At 45.6% G+C, this 16,884-nt stretch overlaps 1 protein-coding gene across 2 annotated transcripts; it reads right to left on the bottom strand.

Moving 5' to 3' along the window:
• Nucleotides 1-44: 44 nt before the first annotated feature.
• On the bottom strand, nucleotides 45-16,871 carry ERLIN1 (ER lipid raft associated 1). Of its 2 annotated transcripts, XM_048944613.1 has the most exons (12): nucleotides 16,768-16,871; nucleotides 16,133-16,256; nucleotides 14,875-14,956; nucleotides 14,451-14,497; nucleotides 8,946-9,007; nucleotides 7,856-7,981; nucleotides 6,638-6,711; nucleotides 4,302-4,360; nucleotides 3,920-4,011; nucleotides 3,341-3,430; nucleotides 2,983-3,062; nucleotides 45-2,785 (listed from the first exon to the last, which is right to left on the bottom strand). In XM_048944613.1, exons 1-12 carry the CDS (start codon nucleotides 16,814-16,816, stop codon nucleotides 2,567-2,569), a joined length of 1,104 nt encoding a protein of 367 aa, XP_048800570.1. In that variant the 5' UTR covers nucleotides 16,817-16,871; the 3' UTR covers nucleotides 45-2,566. The 2 variants fall into 2 exon arrangements, with proteins under 2 accessions (XP_048800570.1, XP_048800571.1); XM_048944614.1 differs by lacking the exons at nucleotides 16,133-16,256; nucleotides 16,768-16,871 and adding an exon at nucleotides 16,007-16,125.
• Between the last annotated feature and the right edge of the window lie 13 nt (nucleotides 16,872-16,884).

Below are 16,884 nucleotides of genomic sequence, written 5' to 3'. Positions count from 1 at the left end.
CTAGAGGCAGCAACACCAACCGTAAGACACATAAAGTCACCAAGGAAATGTTACCAAAATAGTTTTATTTTTTTATCAAAAGAACACTGTGCATGTAAACTTGAACATATGCATCGTTTCCTGCAAGAAGGTGCTGCTGATCCAGTAGCAACCCCCCCTTAGTCAGAAGAGCACGCAAGGAGAAAGGAGCAAAACAAGTTCAAACGCATGTTCCCTCTGCTCCCACCAGGAGCCAAGGCCATGGCTACCAGCTGCAGACAGGCAGTACCACACTCCTCACACCTGCTCAGGATGCTGGGACTAACAGCGCAGCAAGCAGATGAGAACAGGAAAGGTTCCTGCACACAGCACTGCTGCAGGACTTCTGGCCACAGAATGACATTTATCCAAGGCGGTAGTCTCCATATGGGCAGTGGCAGGAGATGAGTTGACAATGCTGCCAAGGCTCACCACCTTATGCACCAGCTTCCCTTCTCCCCACATGGGATCATTGTTATGACTTAGTATTGCTTCTCAGGATTCCTTGCTGCCTCTGCTCCTTGGCATCTCCAGGCTGGCATAACCCACATGTAGCGTGATATCAGCATGTGGCAGATCTGTAGGTGAGTCTGTAATACCATCAAATGCTTCTGATCTCAAAAAGCTTGTATTTAAAAGTCAACCCCAATGGCTGCTGCTGCTGCAACAAGGAGAGGCTGCCTTTCTGCTGTAAAGTCAGTGCTGCAAACCAGAAACAGCAAGAAGCTAGCAGGCCAGGGATGTGGCTCCACTGGCTCCTCACAGCCCTTCTCACAGGAAAAAGGGGATCCTGTCAATCCAGGAATACTTCCAGGAGATACTTCAATCACCACAGCTACAAAGCATGCTGCCATCTGGGTACTGGGAGTCTGCAGACAGCTGAAGGAAAGAAAGGGTCAAAACATCCCTGCTCTCTCCCAGAGATGAAGGAGAGGCAGTCAGGCAGGAGCTAAGAAAGTGTAAGGCACTGTATGTTACTGAATTTCCTCAAGGCGAGACACTGCAGACCTTCAAGTCAAACATGCCATGCAGGATAGGGAAAAATAGGACTGATGTGCGCACAGTGATTGGGAAATCATTAGCAGATGTGAAGTTCCAGCTGTTGATTCTGGATTGAATCAACACTGAAGCAAGTTCTTCCTCTTGCCATAAGGTAAGATGGTGCCAGGGACAGGGAAGCAGGAAGAACATCTGGGTATCCAAAGCACATGGAAGAGAGCGAGGCTCTGCAGCAGGTTAAGAGGCAGGCAGTGCGGCAGCAATGCAAGCTGGGACGTAGTTTTCTGGCTCAGGTCCTTGCCAGCATCTTCTGAGATTGTCACAGAACACAAAAAACAGACCCCAGAAAAAATGGGCAAAGCAGAATATGGAATAAAAGAGCAGATTATAGGAACAAATTCACCTTTGCTACATCACTGGGAAACATGATGTCTCCCTGGCTTTGCAGCTGAGGAATCAAACAGGATCTGCGGCAGAGCAGAAGAAACAACAGAAGTGGGACAGCAAGCACGTGACAGCACTGGGCTTGGGCAGGCTACATCAGGCACTGATTCTCTGCCTCACTGTGATACTTAACAGAATGTTTGAGGAGCAGGGTAACACAAAGACTCCTGCCCTCTGGCCCAACGATGTCTTGCATTTCTCTCTTGCATTTCTCATTGCTCTTCCATCTCTTCTCACTTCACAGCAGGGCAAAGCAGTGGAAATTCAGCATTCTTTCCATGGTGAAAAGACCCAGAGGGATGCTGCAGTCTGAACAGATTTCACAGTGCTGGACTCCCTCTTCCCAAGCAGCTGAAGTTTTCCAATGCACTCTGAATTCTGGCTTACAGTGCAATGCAAGACCCAGTCATCCAGGCAAAGCACGCTGCAGCCAGCCATGGACACCCAGCACAGGGCTCTAGCGTGGAGGAGGGTGTTACAGAAACCTGTCTGAGAGTACTTTCTCTGAGTCATTATCTAGTTTCACTGCCTACAGGAATGGAAAAGATTATGGCTATGCAGATCCTATTTAAATAATCTATTCCACACCAAACTCCTTGCTGGATCTCTTTCAGAGGAGGATCAGAGGCTGACCAACACAGAATCCTTGAAGAGAATTATATCACGCTGACAGAAGCATGGAGTCCACAAAATGAAGCTGTATCAAGCAAGATGAAGGCAAACTCTTTCCTTGGTCTCAGCAAGGAGCAGTAGGAAATAGTGTGCAGCCATACAGCACTCAAAAGCCACATCTCCTACCTCAAGGATAATGTTTGCTAAATAACCGCACCTGCTGTGGAAGGCTTTCCTGGTGTCTGTCCTTTAATATTCCAGTATAAGTTTGTTAGTACAGGATATTCCCTCATTTGGAAGCACCAATTTTATAGGGAAGAAACAAGAGAGGCAGAGTGCTTGCAATTCATCGCTAGAAGAAAAATCAACCCAACTGCCAACTCTAGGCAGGATGCCCACGCACATGCTGCATCTGCCCCATCAAACATCGGGCAACATCCCCATTCACAACTGGGAGAGCTGCTGAGCTACAATGGGCTCTGTTCCACCTCTGTCAGCCAGTATTTCCCTTTGTTTTGAAGTGGCTGTCTGCAGGGCTCTCCTGGATTTCCTGAGGAGGAAGGTTGGTTTCTTGGGTAGTCCTCACATCAGCTTGCTGAAAGGCACAAGAATCCAGAAACACACTGGGGATGCTGTCGCCAAAATACAACTTGCTGTTCGCAGCTATTGCCTGGTATTTCATGAGTTCCAGATACTCTGGGGTAAGTTTTAGCTAGAAAAGAAGAAACAGGGACTTAAGAGACAAGTTTCTGCATTGCCAAGATTTCAACTCAGGTAGCCATTTCTTAGGAATTGAGATGTGGGCTGCTCAATTAAGTGCTTTCTCAGTGCTGTTCACACGCCTGCTTGTCTCCAGTGCAGTGGAAAAGATTAAGCAAGTCACTTTCTGACCAGCTTTGAAGTGCTCACCTTGTTGGAGTCAGCCAGCTTCTGAGCAGTGTAGTACTCCGCATCTGCTTTTGCCTTCTCTCTTGCTAGGAATGCAGCATCTAATACAGGAAAAGCAGCATCAGCAAGTGAATGAGCACAACACAGTGAGCATGTAAGCCTGTCATGTGGGGACAAGCTGGCCTTGGTGTGCCTGTAACATAGCCTGGCTGGCCAGGGACCTGCACTTGTGGCCCCCTTGAGAGGTAATCTCGTGCTGCTGTGGCCTCTGTTATTTTTGTAGGGCGGTACTACCTGCGAGTCTGGTTCTGAGGTTTCTCTACCTGTCACCACTCTTAGCTGAAAGATAATCCCCACAGCACACTAGCTCCACAGTTACCTTCAATCTCAGAAATCCGCTTCTCTGTTTCTTTCTCCATAATCTTCTGTTGATAGTGAATCCTGGCCACCTGGGCAGTCTTCTCCGCCTCTGCAATCACAACAGGCTCAGCTCAGACATATGCTTTGCAAGGCCTGAGAATCAGCAATCTGACCCCAGCCCTCTGTCACAGACATAAAAGTGATTTGCTTCTGCTGCCTCCCTTTCTGCTCAGATCCTATAGTCCTGCACAGCTCTGTGCCAGCTTGTGCTCTAAGAAAGAAAACAGTCCTGGTGCTTCTAGAGCAGAACTAGTCAATATTCCTTTTAAGGTGTGATTCCTCTTACTCAAGGGCATTTAGCTTAAAGCCCAGTTTTGCTGGCAGAGATGTTAACTCTTGACCTTCTCTAAAGCAGTCCTGCTGTAGGACAAAGACACTGCTCTGCAGCTTTGGGAGGAAGACACAGCAGCACCAAAACTTCTGTTTTCTACATCTCCCACTGACTGTTGGCACAGTTTCATCAAGACATTGTCCTGTAATTGGTCTCCCATGAGATGCAGGAATGGAAACTGTCTCTTGCCCAAGTATGCTGACATACCAATGAGCGCTTTCTTCCGGTCTGTCTCTGCCTCCTTCTCTACTACCTTCTGCTTCTGGGCTGCAATGAGGAGCTTAGTCTTCTCAGCCTCCCTGCAGGACAAGAAGCAATCTCATGAAAACAGAGCTGGATAAACAGTTCTGCAAACAAGGGCACAAGAGGACAGGGGGAAAAGATGCTGACCAGATGTTAGCAGCATTCCCTTGCAGCAGAGACAACTAGCCCTGTTTAAGCCAGTGGGTTGAAGGAAATGTACCTCATGTACAAGCGTGAGCAGAGTACACTTCTCACCATCTGAGCAAAAGGTAAGAGTTTTCTAACAGTATTATGCTCATGCTGAACCCTCAGAACCAATTTGTAAGTTTTAGGTGCTGCTACTCACATTAGCTCAAAATTCCTTCGGATGGCTTCAGGGATTTTAGGTTTTGTAACACGCACAGCCTATTAAAAAAAAAAAAAAAAAGTGTGTTCATTTTAGATAAAACATTTTGATGAAATCTGCATAGCTAAGAAATGTCTAGTTTCATGAAGACATCTTCATATTAATCCAAGACCACACATAGCAGTTTCCAATCCTCTTGTGCCACACAGCTGAGCAACAGTCACTTTACATTTGTATTTCCTATCTCTTGAGTTTTTAAGAAAACAAAGTGATCAAGTGAGGGCTGCAGAAGACTTCTGAAGAAGTTCATCAGCTTTGTTAGAAGCTTAGTTATTCAGCCCAAAGGTGGAATGGCTCCTTAAGCAACACCAGACAATGGATTCCAAAGTAATGCTCAAGAAAGAAGCTCACCAACCCAAATAAATGAAAGGGCAGGAGTAAGAACTACAGAGACAAAGTTACAAGCCCAGGAATTACTTTTCTAGGAGTAAAGCCTGCAAAAGCTACCAGGCAACAAGTAACTGCAGCAAAGACATAGGACAGCAGCAGGGCATGTGTGGCAGCCGGACACAACTGTTGCATGCAGCTGCTGATCACCAAGAGTGCTTTGCATGGCAATGCTGATCACCAGCCTGTGTGCATCACCTGGCTGATGACTAAATTTTGGGAGATGTGGATTAAGACAGTCCATGGCAGTAAATTGGCTGATGCCATGCCTGGAAAGAAGAGTCAGCCTGGCATCAGAGCAGGACACTTTGGAACAACTACTGCTCCTCTGAACAAGAAGAACAAGTGGACTTAGGAGACATCAGATCAGAATCACTCCTTCAATGAAAGGGTTTTCTAAGCTCCTGCCAGGAACAAAGCCTCTCCAAGTCTCTGGTGAGGTTCTACATGCAGAAAGCTCACCTCAAAGCAATTCCCAGTCACAGCAGGGTGCACAGGGATATATTCTTTCCATCTCCATAATACCACCAAATCAAAGATCAGTCTCTAGAAGTGTGGGTTTTCAAACACGGGCGAAGATTACTCTGTAGGCTGATAAAACACTCTGATCTTGGAAAATTTCCTCTAGCTTAGACTTTATCTACTTGAAGGTAAAATCTGCTTTTATCTACTGCACAAAAGCATTACTCTGTATCATCAATATGGTTAATATTCAAATATTAAGGCACTGGTACAGGTTGGGACTAAGAGGCTAAGCAAGAGCTTTGCAAAAAAAGGATCATGAAGGACTGGCTCTGGAGGCAAGCTGGTGTTATAAAGGCACTTCTACTCTGGCAATGAAGCCCAGCCCCTGACCCCAGGGCCACTTTCGCAAAAGCTCAGGAGCAGGGTGAAGCCAACATGTGTTCCCATCTATCCTGGGTCTAATGAGGCTGTCTCAGAACATTGGGTGCAATGTGGGGAACACAGCGTAAGAGCTACTAAGAAGCTGCAATTTTACCAGAGATGAGGGCACAGCTCTGATTTGAAATGAAGCAATATACACAGGAAGAGAAGATCACACCATTTCTTAAGGACTAGAGATGAACCACTTCCCTCACAAGTTATGGGGCATCTTCAAACTGCTGGTCCTGTGAACTAAGACAGGGCTGAAGCAGGCAGAATATCCTTCATCTTTTGACCAACTGCAAAGATCGGGCATGGCACATTGAGAAAGAACAGCTTATGTCACAGATCAGATTTAGCTCTGTCATTAGCATTTCCTAGCAAAGAGCAGTGAGCTTTTCTTCCACCCTGAGATCAGAAAGACCTTTTATGTTACAAAGATAATTTTGACCGATGATGCTCATCCACTACAAACTTGTGTGCAATGTACAATGCAAATTAACCTGAGTATTGGGAAGAGCAAGGTTGACTCTTGTCAAAACAGAGCAGGCGACAGTAAAATAAGCCATGAAGAGGAATACAGTATTTACTGTAGCACTTCATGTGCTGTCAAAGGGAAGCTTTTCTCTCCCCACATACATCCACACATCTCTTTTCTTCTTCAATACTTGTAGAAACTACATGGGCATCCTGGAGCTATACAGGGGTGCCAAATGTAGTTAGAAGAAAAACATTTTCCCGGTCTTTATGGATTACACTCAATCCCTGCACATCTATGGCCTAAAAGGTCATTTCTCTACCCTGTACATCTCCCTCAACATAAAAACAGCATTTAGAAGTAGTAACTGTCACATGGGCAGTTTTTGGCTGACAAACCTCACTTTCAAGGCACAACTATTTCACCGTACATGGAAAACAGAATCAAGAAATCTCATTGATCCATTGGAAGGTGAATGAATTAAGAGGTAAAAAAAGAAAAATCTTTTATCAAACAATAAACCTACCTGGATGGTAAGACCTGGTGCCATGACATTGAGATCTTTTTGCAGGGCCAACTTCAGATTCTCATCTATCTGATCTGTGGACGACAAGAGAGATCACATAGCTTTTGTCACCATTTCTCCTATACATCGTGTGACAGCAATTCAGCTAGCACTGAAGAGACATCTCCATGGTGTAAGAAAAAAAGAATTTTTGAAGTCATTCTGTATATTGCTTTCCTTTTTATACCCCCTGGAAAATATTCCCAAAGATAGAGCCATAAGAAGCACATGACAGTGCCTCTGGAAAAGTTCAACTACTGAGAAAGTCACGGCATCAGAGCCGAGGGCATATGGATCTCACTGTTCAGCAAGGAAACACATGCAGAAGCTTGTCCTTCCCTACCAGAGCCATGTCAATCCCATTGACTGCAGTGAGCTCTGCCTTAGCTCTTGTAAGACCTACAGAATCCAATACTTGCTACTGAAAAAACATATTTTGTTACTCCCAAGCTCCAGGAAGGTCTTTCCACTGGAATACACTGTTATGAAGGGATTAAATTGCATGCATTACCAAGAAACACCTCTCTGACTATTTATGTTTTGCAAGTCTGAGTACAGCATTCAAAGATTTATTGCTTCCAAACATTAGAAGTCTGACAGCTTTTTACCTTTCAAAATAATAAATCTATTTTCTCCTGTTCTGACAATCAAGAAGGAACGAGATGATGTTACACCTCTGGAGACACAGGTATGCACCCACTCCAAGGAGCAGAACGTCAAATTTGCTAACTCCTGAATGGGTGATACCCCCAGTGAAGAAATTAAGGCAGTGCAATGAAGTGCAAGCATCTCCCTTCCAGCCCCTTGCTTCTAACAGTCAGAAAGAAACTTTTAAAGCAAAGAAATTAATTCAGCTACAGAACAAATTGAGAAGAACAAGACCCATCACAGTGAAGGCAACAAGCACGACTCCATGCACAACAGCAGAGAACACACTCTGTATGTCCAGAATTCAGCCCTGAGCAGAAAAGAACTCGAATCAAATCTCTACATGAGAATTCTGAATCATTAGAGAGTAAAGTTCCAAGAGAAGCAGCACATAAGTATCTAAGGAGCTGGTTTCTAGACTGCAACTTCAATATGTAAGCTGCTTGCTCACAGGAGACTGCTGTAACATGTTTCACAGAACAGGAAGACTACACAGACCTTGGTGGGTGCATACAGCTGTCACCCACTTACCAAACAGCTCGATGTAAACCTCCTGGAGAGTATGGGCACTGCAGAACTGATTCAACTCGTGATGAATTTTATTGAAGATCAAGGTCTTGTCATAGTCCGCAGTGTAATTTCTCACAATATCGTACACTGAGGAAATAAGAGAACTATTATAACAGCAATGCAGCCAGTGATCCTCTGCTGACATGAACTGCTTTCTGCAGCACCTCTGCCTCAAAGTGAGGGCTTGTGACAATGGGAAAGCAGTGCAGCACTAGGACAAGGCACCAGAGGTGGGTGATCTCCATTCTTGGCACATTTCAGGACTTGGATGGACCTCTGTCCATCCCAGTTGCCCTGACAACTGTTAGCAACACGCCTGCTGTGAGCAGGAGATGTCAAAGGAGAAACCTGTAGAGAGACCCTTTCCACCAGTGCTGCTGCGTTACATTACTTCAAAGAGCTCAGTCACTATAGGAAGACATACTGCATGCTCCTTATTTATGACCTGCCTAACCAAACGGTTCAGGACTTACATGTGTAGGATCAGGTGCCATACAAAGTTTAAAAAAAAAAAAAAAAAGCATCATATCCACTTTACAACATGAACAATGATTACAACAGAAACAATGCATCAATAACACAAGGGTTTCACATTAAGCTATGCTACTGGAAAAAAAAAAAAAAAAAAAAAAAAGCCGTCTACATCTTTGGTTTGGCAGCTGATGAAATAAGAATGTAAGAGGCTCCTACATGGGCCTTACCTTTGTAACTTTTCCATTAGCTGATTAGGCAAGCACCCGAGGGCTCTGCCATATGTACTGAGTTTCATAGGTCTGCCTCCCTTCAGCTCCAAGAAAGAGGACTGCCTGAGCACTTGCCACAAGCAGCCTAACATGTCAAATCCTTCAGGGGAGAAACAGTCCTAGAACTTGATTTCCTCTCAGCAAATCTGTGGTTCTTTCAAATGCTTGCAGGCACAGGCACGAATCTAAGTACTGGGAACCATAAAGGCAACAAGCCACAGATAATGGAAGGTGTTGCAAACCAAGACACAGCTGCCTGAGGGTGAAGGCAGCCACAGAGCTGCTTGTTGAGACAGAACTGGATATACCTGCATATGGTGCCAATTTGTTCACAACTTCTATTCGGTCAATGTAGATCATAACACCGCCACTGGAAACAAAAGAGGGTTAACGAATTAGTACCAAAATTGCTAATACTGGTCTGCATTTAAAGCCAAGTTGTCCGTTTTACTCTTTTAGTAAAGTTTCTGTTAGAAACTTGCAGTTAATTTTTACCCAGAACAATTTTAACCTTTTGAGCATTTTGCAATCAGATGTCAGTAAACCCCATTTCTGTACAGACTGGTTCTTCTCTGTATAAACCAAAAGCCTGTTCTAGCAAGCCTGTAAAGCAGCTTTCAGTTAACTTTGTTACCTCCTACTCGGCCAACAAAAGGGAAACATCTTCAGACAGGAACGCAACCACAATTATCAAAAGTTGGAGTCAGCAGAACGAAGGCAAGACAACAAGGCCAGCAGATAACATCCGCTGCAAGCAGCAGGGCAGCCTCTGTAATAGGAAAACTACAATCCACTTGCTATCATGGAAACATGGTGGGATGACTCCCATAGATAGAATACCATTGTAGAGTGGTACTGCCTTTTTAGAAAGGATGTGCTAGGTAGGAAGGGTGGGGGAGTTGTCTGCCATGTTAAAGAGTGGATGTTCTGTGAGGAGTTCCCTCTGAGAAATGGTGAGGAGTTAGTTGAGAGCCTGTGGGTTAGAGTGAGATGGGACTACTAATGAAGGACTAACTTGATCAAGGGGAGCCTGCTGATGATGCCTTCTTCCTTCAGCGGCAGAAGGCATAATGCCCACAGGCACTCATCCTGATAGGAGATTTCAACCACCCAGATATCTGCTGGGAAAACCATGTGGTGAGCTACAAGAGATACAGGAGATTCCCAGAGTCTGTGAATGCTAACTTTCTGGTTCAACTACTGGATAGAGTGACCAGAGGTGAAGTGCTGCTGGATCTGGTGCTCACACAATGCAGAGGAGATCATCAAAGGCATTAAGACTGAAGGCAGCCTAGGCCTGGTTGAGTTTGTGATTTCAAGAAGCGTGGGCCTGGCAAAGAGTGGGGTGGTCGGTGAGCCTCAGCTCTGTGCTTAGGAAGATAATGGGACAGATCTTCCTGGAAGGCATGTTAAGGCACATGAGGGATGAACAGGTGATCCAAGACAGCCAGTGTGGTTTTAACAAGGGAAGGTTGTGCCTGACCAACGTGGTGGATCTCTATGATGGAATGATGGCATCAGCAAACAGAGGGAAAGCGATCAACGTCACCTACCTGGACTTGTGCAAAGTCTTTCACACAGTCCCCCACCACAACCTTATCTCTAAGTTGCAGAGATATGGTTTTGAAGGGTGGACTATCCACTAGGTTGGATAAGGAATTGGTTTGAAGGCCGCAGACAGAGGGTTGTGGTGAACGGCACTACGTCAAGGTGGAGGCCAGTCTTAGGACTGGTACTCTTCAACGTTTTCATCAACAATGGGCTCAAGTGTACTCTCATCAAGTTTGCAGATGACACCAATCTGATTGATGTGGTTGACAAACTAACCATGCCATCCAGATGGACCCTGACAAACTAAAAAGGTGGGTCCATGCGAACCTAGTAAGGTTCAACATTGCAAAGACCAAGGTTTTGCACTTGGGTCAGAGTAATCTCAGATATGTATTCAGACTGGGAGAAGAATTCCTTGAGAGTAGCCCTGCAGAGAAGAACCTAGGGATCCTGGTGAATGAAAAACTGACCATGAGCCAGCAGGGTGCTCTTGCAGCTCAGAAGGCCAATGGTACCCGGGGTCCAATGGTACCCTGGGTCCCATCACAAGATGGGTGGCCAGCAGAAACAGGGAGGTGACTGTCACTCTCTACTCTGCCCTCATGAGGTCCCATCCAGAGTACTGAGGCCAGGCGTGGGGCCTTTAATACAGGAAATATGTGAAGCTGTTGGAAAGGGTCCGGAGGAGAGCCACAAAGATGATCAGGGGGCTGGAGGACCTTCCCTATGAAGACAGGCTGAGTGAGCTGGACTTGTTCAGCCTGGAGAAAAGGCGGCTGTGGGGTGACCTCATTTCAGCCTTTCAGTATTTACAAAGGGATTATAAACAGGAGGGGAATCAACTTTTTACTTGGGTAGGTAGTGACAGGACAAAGAGGAATGGTTTTAAGCACAAGGAAGGAAGATTAGATTAGACATCAGGGGAAAGTTCTTCACAGAGAGAGTGATGAGGTGCTGAAACAGGCTGTCCAGAGAGGCTGTGGATGGTCTGCCCCTGGAGGCATTCAAGATCAGGTTGAATGGGGCTCCGGGCAACCTATCCAGTAACCAGACCTGGAAGTTAGTGCCCCTGCCCATGGCAGAGGGGTTGGAACTTGATGATCCTTAGCATCCCTTCCAACACAAGCCATTTGATACTTCTATGAATGGCATGGAATGTACATTTTTCTCCACCTCACTCATTCTGTACTCTGTCCTTCTATGCTTGATAAAATGACTCTCTCATTCCAAGCAACTTCCAACAGCATTTTTCAGAATTTTCTGAACCTGCTTTCATCCCACTGCTTTGTTCCCGTCACCTTATGATATGCCCAATAGCGCAGGGAAGCCCAGACATCATCCTGTACCATCTAGATATCCTGACAAGGAAGTAAAGCAGAGAGCAAGGGTTTCTTTCACCACAATCTCTTTCAAGAGCAATGCTGCACATCTTAATACTGGGATCCTTTGTGTCTATCAATTTGATGGGAATACTAGAAGCAAAACTGTCCTGGACAGTTTTGGGGCAGTTATTTTGGCAAAGCACTGTGGGCTGAATTGAGTTGATAATCTAGCTACTTCACTTTGGTATCAACGCAGCTTAAATGCCAGCTGAGACAAAGCTCCTTCCATTTTGGCAGCTCACTACCACTCCAAACATCCCCACTTAAAAAAGCAGCCTTCTTGACAGATGCAATGCTGAATGACACCCACTGCACAGCTCCCACAGGGAGATCTCCAGTGATTAAGACTCTCCACTGCAGGTTTCCACAGCCTTTCTCACACTTGAATTTCTGACCTCTACCTTAGAATACATAGGACTGGAACATACCCTGAGGTCCTCACATCAGCACTGTCCCTAGCTTTAATGACAGAATGAAAACATACAGGGGATGCTAGAAGAGACAGACATACACCAGCAGGCATTTCAGCAGCACTTTTTAGAAAGACTCATACACTTCAGCATTTGGGCTAATGCCTGGCCAGGAAAAAACAAGGGAAGAACTGAAATATGTTGCCATAGAAGAGACCGTAATTAAAAAAAAAAAAAAAAAAAAAAAAAGCAAACCTTCAAAGCTCATTGCTAGACCACAAAGACAACCATACCAGGCTGGAAAACAAGAGCATGTCAAAACTCTTACATTTAGTCTGTTTAGAGACACAGTGACTAACCTAACACATCCACTTGTGATCTGTGCAGTACATTTTTCCACATGACCAGTTGCAGGGATCTGTCCCAGAGCAGCAATCCTCTAGTGCACCTGTTGGTGCTTCTGCCAGGGATCTTCAGCAGGAGCCCAAGACCCACACTTTGCAAGTAAACATCTAATACTAGGGCAATATCAACACTTAGCATCCTGCCTATTTACCTTTCCTTAACATGGTAAATCCTGTGCAAAATTTAGCATGAGTCTTCCCAATTATTTTGTAAGAAAAAAGCTACTTTCCTAGTTTTCATGTGAAATATCAATACAGAGTCATTTCAATCTGCTTATTGTATTACACAATAGCCAGTGAAGAATCTCTTAAGTCAGCTCTTCAGAATACCTTGCTCTTCTACAACTAGTTTCATGAGGTCTCGTTGATCATCAGTTTTCAGAGATCAGCAGACTTGCCACGAGGAAAGCGCTGAACTTTCCGAGGAAACGAGCATACATTATCTTGCCAAAGAAGGTCAGAACCCTCAAACACTAGAGGTAATCACAGAACTGATTTTCATTTTGGCTTAATGAAATAGTACCTGCTGTAATGAAATAGTTTTAGTCTTCGAGCTGACAGCTGTTTTATGAAAAACATGCAACTGGTGCCAAAGCATTTTAAAATCTGTATTTAATGTATCAATTTGACACTGTCACATATGAGTGGGACATGCAGGGTAGAAATTAGGGATGGGACACCCACACAGCCATTTTAAACTTCCTAATGTATGAGAATACAGAGAATCGGAACAAAGCAGAAGAGAAAGATCAGTCTTTTCAGTCTGATGGTTCAGTACACAATCACAGTACTTTAAGCATTCAGGACCTACTCTTGTAATAGACTTTGAACCTGGACAGTGAAATTTCAGATTTGAATCAATTCATTACTTACAAAATATTGTTTTACTCATTTTTTCCTAATATTTTATTAGAGAAATCTGGATTCAAAGTTTTGACATGGAGCAGCTTCAGACTTTGATTCCAAACGCTATACATTTAAAGGCATTAAAGAAAACACAGAAAACTGTTCTAGAAGTAACATCTCTGAACACCAGCATTACTTATAAACACTCCTGAAAAAGGCTTTAAATCTAGACTAAAGCCTGCTAGGTAACACAAGATTTTTATGTTAATATTTAAGCTCAATCAATGCTCATGATTTGCTATAGGAGTAATTCTAAGCACTCATTTTAACAAGGGCCAAAACAGATCAAAATTAACTCTGCTTTATTAACGTGGTTGCCAGTGTTTAACTTTGAATTTCAAAAGGGTTGCTATGTGTCACCGTTCAAGTCATGCTGATAGTGTTCTGTTGTATTCCTAAACAGAAGCATTGCAAGTACCTTGCAGTGAAAACACAAAAATGATCACTTCTTGCTGATCCTGATGGTACAGATTCAGTGATCCCTTTACTTTGTGAAAGAATCAACACAACAAGATCTGCAACACAACCCAGCTTTCTCTCCTTCTGTTATCGCTTTGCTTGCTTCAACAATGTAAAAATCAACTTAATTATGAAGCAGGCAAGTGCCACCCCTGGTAGATTGCTGCTTTATTCTGACAGATCCTCCGTCTCTCTCTCTCCGTCTCTCTCTCTCCGTCTCTAAGTCAGGTGAAATGCTGATTCCAGAAAATGCTGCAGTAATTCCAGGAAACTTATTTCTTGAGCTGTTGTTTAAACAAGTCATCTCCCACCAAGAGCAAGGACTTCTGTTCACCATTTACTTTTGCCCACTGCTGTAATCAGCACTCATATTCACCACAAGCTTCCGGCTAGAAATACACAAAGCAGAAGGCAGACTAAAGAAGACTAGTGGGTGCTGAGAGTAATGCAAGGAAGAAAACAAGGAAAGTTGGGAGGTCATAAGCATAAATGCAAACATCAATTCCAGCAAGTGCACTTGGTCCTATACCTCCTGCTTGATTTCCAAGTGAAATGAATGCATTTATGCTTGGATCTAATTTTATGCTTTTACTTTTCAGCCTCTGCATCACAGCACTACGAACAACTAATGCAAACTACGCAAGAGAATACATCTACTACATCTACTCTACACCAGAAGAAATACAATGAAAAAAACATACCTTGTTCCACAGGGCACATTTTTCACTTCATCAGTCTGCAGAGTGGTCTGAAATAAAAAGATAACCAATGCTCAGAAATGCACACCATTCTCCAAGCAGACCGTGCTGCTTTCAATCCATCACAACCATAACAGAGGCATGAAGAACCAAACTGCATCCTCTGCCTCCCTCGTGGCAGTTGTAGGTGCAAGTAGGAAACGGACTTTGTCCTAACTGCCTTCTGGGAGAGACAATGGCATCTGTGCTCATTTCCCTACTCTTACTTCCTGCAGCTTTCCTGGGAATCTGTCCACAAACAGATCATATCCTAGAGTGAGGCATTTCCTGCTCCAAAAGAATCTGTGCAGGTTCTCATGCAGCAAAGCACCCAAAGGCCCAACAAATGCTGACATTTTGCACAGGGCAGCAGTCCAGAGACACTGACCTGCACAGATTTGAACGTGGTGATGAAGGGCAACATGATGTGGTAGCCTGGTCCACTTGGACTAGTTAACAATGCACCACCCCTAGAGAAAGAGAAAACATTCAAGCAAATGGAAAACACAATCAAAATGCCAGGAGTCACAGCTATGTTAGTGTGAATTACACAATTCACCAGCTCCATATTTCTTGCATTAGAGTCACTTCAGGCCTGTAACCTCATTCACTACAGTGCCAAGGAGCAATCTATCTTGAAAATATTAACAGCACAATTTCTGTATAAAACAGCTGACTCTAAAGAAGACACTTGCCTGTTGTGACTTAACAGTTTTGAGAAATTAACTTTTAGAGATAGCAGACATAACTAAATTCTGCAACATTCTGTTGCATCACTGCAACACTGAAGAGAGTCTACAGAACACAGAATTTTTTCCTCTAAGCTGTTGACTAGCAGTCATGGAAAAGTCCAGCAGCTGGTGACCTGTGACAGTTTGGATTTCCATAGTGCATTCAGCACAGCCCCCTACTTGAAGGACAACGATCTGCAGTCCCTTGTGTGGTCAGACAGCTAGTTGTCAGTTGGAGACAGAGGAGAGCTCTGAGCAACCAATGCTTAGCATCCTGCAAAGGCCCACATTGTTCAACACACTCATAATTACGGGAAAAAAGCAGCACAAAGGGATTGGGCCAAAATGGGGAAATGAAGCGTAGAAAGGAGGATAAATGGCATAAGTGACCCAAAGATTCAGAAAGGCTGGCAGAAAAATGCTTGGAAAGGCTGAGGCTTAATTTCTCCATTCCTTTATTAAAATTTGAAGAGGAAGCATCTAGTAACCACCCTCTCTCTTTCTACAAAGTTTGTCCAGGGCAGCTGCAAGCTCCCAGTGCCACTGGGCCAGGCAGGGGCAGGCAGGTGCCCACCTGTCCTGGGACAGTGCAACAGCACCCAGGTGAGAGCAACAAGGCTGCAGGCAGGCCCAGGATACAGGCTTCATGCTTTTAGATCCCAATTATGAGCAGATAAGTCATTTTGTACAGAGGTAGGAAAAGCAACTGAGGGATCAGAAAAACAGAGGACTGCAACGGTTCTGTACAGAACCGTGCCTTATAGGTGCAGGAAAGCAGAAAGAACTCACCCCAACCACTTCAGGGCAAAACCCTGAGGAAAAACCGCAGGGAACAATCCCCTCCCAGGGCACTCTGAGGGCTGAGAATCTCATCAGTCAGAAAAACCTGCGGAGGCCTTCCAGTAGGAACGCTACCTGTAGTACACGGCCAGGTGTCCCTCCTCAACCCTGTGGATGGAGGCATACAGGAAGAAGACAAGGACTCCCGTAGCGGCCACCACCACCGCTCCGGCCTGGGCCATGGTCATTCTCGCAGCACCTGTGAGACAAACTCCTGAGGGAGGGGAAGCTTCCTCCCTTCCCCTTCCCAGGGGAAGGGAAACGCTCGGCCTTTGCACCGCAGCACTCGCGCTTCCCAGCCCAGCGCCGCACAGGCCCGACCCGCCCCCGCCTCGCGAATCCCTCCTTCGGACAGAGAACCGCGCCTCGGCACCCGCGCACCCCCACACCGGCTCTCACCTGGCGGGCCGGCCCCGGGAGGCCTACGCCTGTCTCACGACCGTCCCGCCGGGCTCAGGCCGGCCCGGGAGAACCCGGAGACGAAAGGCGCCGCGCCTTCCCGACAAACTAGGCCCAACGGCCGTGACGCCCCGCCCCTCCCGCCCCGCGCCCACGTGCGGCAGAGGCCCAGCGCCGGGCGGCAGCGGAGCCAGCGCCGCGCGGCGCCCTCTGATGACGTCAGGCAACCGCTGCCCCGCTCCAGCAAGGCCGCCGCAGCCTAAGAACGGCGTTTATTAAGGATAAAATCTGCTTAAAATACACGCGCGTACCCGTCGATACAAAAGCTCCGCTGGGTCCCGCGGCTGCCAGCCCCGGCATCCCCTCGCTCTCCGCTGTGGGGCCCGCTGGGGCCTTGCGGGGCCCGTGTCCCCTCCGCAACTGTAGGC

This window comes from Lagopus muta, chromosome 5 (genome assembly GCF_023343835.1).
Source record: "Lagopus muta isolate bLagMut1 chromosome 5, bLagMut1 primary, whole genome shotgun sequence".
Classification (NCBI taxonomy): Eukaryota; Metazoa; Chordata; class Aves; order Galliformes; family Phasianidae; genus Lagopus; species Lagopus muta.
This window is presented reverse-complemented; position numbering and strand designations above follow the sequence as displayed.

Coding starts and splice junctions, on each gene's coding strand:
- ERLIN1 (XM_048944613.1), bottom strand. CDS start 16,816: ATGCCGGGGCTGGCAGCCGCGGGACCCAGCGGAGCTTTTGTATCGACG. Junction 14,957..16,132: donor CACCTGGCCGTGTACTACAG/GTAGCGTTCCTA, acceptor CTCTTTCTCTAG/GGGTGGTGCATTGTTAACTA. Junction 7,982..8,945: donor CAAATTGGCACCATATGCAG/GTATATCCAGTT, acceptor TTATTTCCTCAG/TGTACGATATTGTGAGAAAT.